The sequence below is a fragment of the Volvox carteri genome (genome assembly GCF_000143455.1).
Source record: "Volvox carteri f. nagariensis unplaced genomic scaffold VOLCAscaffold_1, whole genome shotgun sequence".
In the NCBI taxonomy this organism is placed as follows: Eukaryota; Viridiplantae; Chlorophyta; class Chlorophyceae; order Chlamydomonadales; family Volvocaceae; genus Volvox; species Volvox carteri.
Window position 1 is genome coordinate 3,645,510 of NW_003307545.1, and position 4,050 is coordinate 3,649,559.

The 4,050-nt window shown below is 58.0% G+C and overlaps 1 protein-coding gene across 1 annotated transcript in view; it reads right to left on the minus strand.

Moving 5' to 3' along the window:
- Nucleotides 1-1,935: 1,935 nt before the first annotated feature.
- The window catches only part of VOLCADRAFT_86216 (uncharacterized protein), a gene marked incomplete at both ends in the record, with an annotated part of 16,936 nt that continues 14,821 nt past the window's right edge, over nt 1,936-4,050 (minus strand). Inside the window, 4 exons of the mRNA XM_002946145.1 lie at nt 1,936-1,968; nt 3,155-3,205; nt 3,495-3,535; nt 3,729-3,861. Of these exons, the coding sequence (XP_002946191.1) occupies nt 1,936-1,968; nt 3,155-3,205; nt 3,495-3,535; nt 3,729-3,861 (258 nt within the window). The remainder of the gene's footprint in view (nt 1,969-3,154; nt 3,206-3,494; nt 3,536-3,728; nt 3,862-4,050) is intronic.

A 4,050-nucleotide genomic window follows, 5' to 3' on the forward strand; every position in this document is an offset into this window, starting at 1 on the left:
GGATAAAATGATATACATAAATGGTGTTTTCATAACGAGCTAAGCATTTAGGGTCCGAGCGCACGCAAGAAGGAGGCAATGTTGCGGGGCGTTGTAGTGTTTGGCCGTGTTGTGAGCCGTGCACCTGATGATGGTTTGGATGCTACGAGGGGTCGATGGGGATGGGATAGGTAGGATAAATAGGAGGAGGATGCTGATGCGCATCGGAAATGGGAAAAGGGCATTTTTCTGAGGATAAGGGCGTACGGGCAGGTTAGCAAGTATAGAGCAGGTAGGTAAGAGAGAGGCTGTGCCCCACATGCATTGATCCATTGGTGCATTGGTGTTGTGTTGTCCGTTTGCCCTCCCCTTAGCGGCCGCATGCCGCCAGGCAGCAGCTGGTCCTCCGTCCGTCCTTGCGTTGGGAGGACTCTCCTCGTCACTCCCGTGCCAAAAACATATTTTGCGGAGGAAGCGGACGAGCGGGCAGACCGAAAGCTTTCGACTTTTCGATTAATATTGGAGGGACAGACAGATATGGATAATGTATGCAGAGTCCAGGGATGGGTGTTCCGCTGTCCACGGAAGCCTGGAGAGTCGGAGGGGCGCGCGGGTGAGCGAAGGGCGCTTAACGCACTGCAGCTCGCATGGGTTACAGAATACGGCGACGGTGGCGGCGCTGGGCTCTTTCTTTGTCACGGGGACCCGGCACCTTGCTGTTCGGGATCATTCATCATAGTAGGCGGTCGTCGTTTGTTGGTCGCGGACTCGGCCCACTGCATACTATTACATGAGAGAGGGAGAGAGAGGAAGAGGGAGAGAGGGAGAAAGAGGGAGAGAGAGAGAAAGGGAGAGAAAGAGGGAGTTCTTCGTATGTATGTGTATCATGGCTGGACGCAAGTCAGCAAGGGAAGCTAAACCGACGCAATAAATGGAATTGCACATCACGGGGTTTTGCAAATCCTCTAACGACAGTGCTGACGTGCAGCGGTCAGCTTTCGTTTGCCCGGTGGCACAACTTTAAAGGCGAACTTTACAAGGGATGAAAGGTAGGAATAGCGGTGCGCAGATTGCACCTTGTTGTTGACAGGAGAAAAGGTGACGGTGCGCGTGGGACCTTCTCCGCTGTGGGTGTTGTTGTTGGCGCTCCGCTTGCTTGCCGGGGATGTGGTTGCATACGTGCGCGTGCATGTTGCATGTGCCTCAAGCGATTTGCGTGTGCATTGCTTACTCTGCGTCCAGAAAAGACTCTGGCGCGGGACCATCCTGTGCGGGGTGCGCGATTGAGATATAGCGGCTATCGTCGATCTTAGAACTCATCTCGGATCATGGGCGGCCACGGAAAGACGAGAGGAGGGGTCATGGAGCTTCCCACTCACTCCAGGAAGCGCTTCCTTCCACACACTCCAGGTAAACGGCAGGTAAGGCGACCCGGGTTGCACTGGGCAAACATGGCGCCTCGGTAGCCGAATGACTGGTGCAGGAACCTACGGCGGGATGTTGCTGCAGACATCTCAACCCGACGCCGCAGGCTCTCAGGCCGCAGGATGATATGGTGGAGGCGGCCCTATGAAAAGGGACCTGTTATCGCCGGCACGGTGCTCCAGACTCTCAGGAACCCTCAAAGCACGGTAGCACAGCTCGTTAAGAGCCTATAAATCCTTTTGGTCCGTTGAGGTCGTAAGGCACAGGCTTCCCTTTGCAGCCTCCAGCGGTCTGTAACAAACACTTAGGATTTCACACGCACCGCTCAGGAACTTTTTATATACAAATAATACCTATATGCCTTTGCTGCTGCTGGTGGCTTTATCGTTGCGAGTACCCTTCTCCCCCCACGCACACACACGCACGCACGCACATCTTGGCCATAAGCGTTACTCCTACGCACATGCACGCGCGGCGGCTGTTGCGGCCATAAGGCGACTACTACATGTGAGCATACAGCGGGCGGGGGCGTTATCGCGCAACGGATAAGTCGCACGCGGTCACCTAGGCGGGCGCGGAAACGGAAACAGGGGGAGGGCAGATGCTGCTGTGAGGGCCGCCCTTGCAAATGCCGTACTTGCAAATGCACACACACAAAAACACGCACATCTTGCACTGCTTCAAAATCCGGTATAAGACTGTATAAGAAATCAGTAGTCAACGGTGATGGTTATTATATTATTGTAACGCTGGTGATGGGCATCCCCCGGGGGCATGCAGGGGGGGGGCAGTAAGGCAGTAAAAGGCAGACAGCCTCGGTCCGCAGTATCACGTCTGCCTTTTCCCGTCATCAGGAACTGGCCTGAAAAACGGCTTCACGGTGCTGCGGTTTCTTATACCCCGTCAATCTAATACACAGATACGGACACACACACACACACACACGCGGTAGATGTCACCACCACGAACACCACCTACGGCAGACCATCCCCCCCTCACACAGCTACTCGGAGCATATGCCTGCCACACCGGAATTATACCTGGAATTGAAAAGCTTTCATTTCTTTGCCCCACGCTGCCAGCTGCACATACATGTCCACAAAAGTAAGGGCTACCTGCATTTCCCCACCTGCACTTCCCCGCCGCGCACTGTCCGGCCGCCACAATCAGCGTCCGGCCCCAAACATTTCAATCACCCAGGGTCAACTGCACCTGTGCACATGTCCGCCGTACGCCCCGTGCCGAGCAAGTAAAAAGCAAAGCCACTGTCAGCACTGGCCCCCACCAACATATCATCACCCCTTAACTACCCTATCACGCCCCTTCCAGCACCAACGTCTACGTCACGCAGACATACACACACACACATCCACCGATGTAATTGAATTATAATTGCGCTGACATGCGTCAGGCGGCCCAATCCCGTTTTCATCTGTTTCTGCAGCAGCCAGCAGCCCCCCCACATCCACCCAAACACCCTCTTGCCCCTCTGGTGAGCACGAGGATACCGCACCGTTAGCCAAAGCGTGTGGAGAGCGCCGCCGGGGGAAGGGGGGAAGGGTTGTGTGCCTCTCAAGTCCAAGTAGTCCCAGTCAGCTACCCTGCATACACAGCCACCCTCCCCATTCCGTGCGCCGTCTTTTCCTTTCCTCTTCTCGTCTTTTCCTCTTCTTCGCCGTCTTCTTCTTGTTCTTGTTCTTGTACAACACAACAAACGGTCCTGCACCATCGCCATTTCCCACCATCTCACCATCACTGCCACGTGCACGTTGCCAGCCCCGCCAGTAGGAGAGACCACGGCCTTGAACGTTGACAGCCGCCACCCAGCGGAGGACAGAACAGAACAGAACAGCACTGCATTCCACATTACTCCACTGCAAACTGACTGCAACCTATACATTTGCTTCACACACAGCATATAAGTGGAGCCCCCCCGCGCACACACACACACACACACCCTCGTCCCCCGAGGATGACGGCGCAATGGCAGCAAAAGGCGTCGACGATGGCGCCCGTTCACCACAGCGCGCCCCTTATCCCGAGGGCCTCGGGCCCTGTACTGCCCTAGCGGCTCTTGCAATTTACCTCACCTGGACCGACAGGTCCCTCCCGCCGGCCTGAGGGTGCGCTGCTGCGTCATGCAACAGCCTTCTTCCCTGCCGCCGGCGAAGCTGGTGGCACGCCGCCGCCGCCGCCGCCGCCGGCGCTCGCGGCCGTGGCAGGCGGCTTCCGTATCCCACCCGCGGCGGAGCCTGGCGCCGGTGCCGCCGTCACCGAAGCCGGGACCGGCTCCCCCAGCGGCCTCGTCCCGGGCATCAACTTACAACGGGCCACGAGGGTCACTGTACGACCGTCCGGTCCGCCGGAGAGAGTCGGCAGCCCGCCGCGCAGCGTGCATTGCAGCCGCAGCGTCCGGTACTCCGCGTGGCCGTACGCCGCCACCATGCCGGCGTGGGGCTGCCGCGGTGCAGTGTACGACAAGGTGACGGAGCGCAGCTCCCCTGCCGCCAATGACACCTTGGCGCCGCCGCCGCCCGGCGCCGCCGCCGGCTCCACCACCGCCCAGCCCGCTTCCCGCGCCACCGCCGACAGGTCCTGAATCACCACCTCCACTGGAGCCGACCCTTGTGCCGTACTCTTCAAACT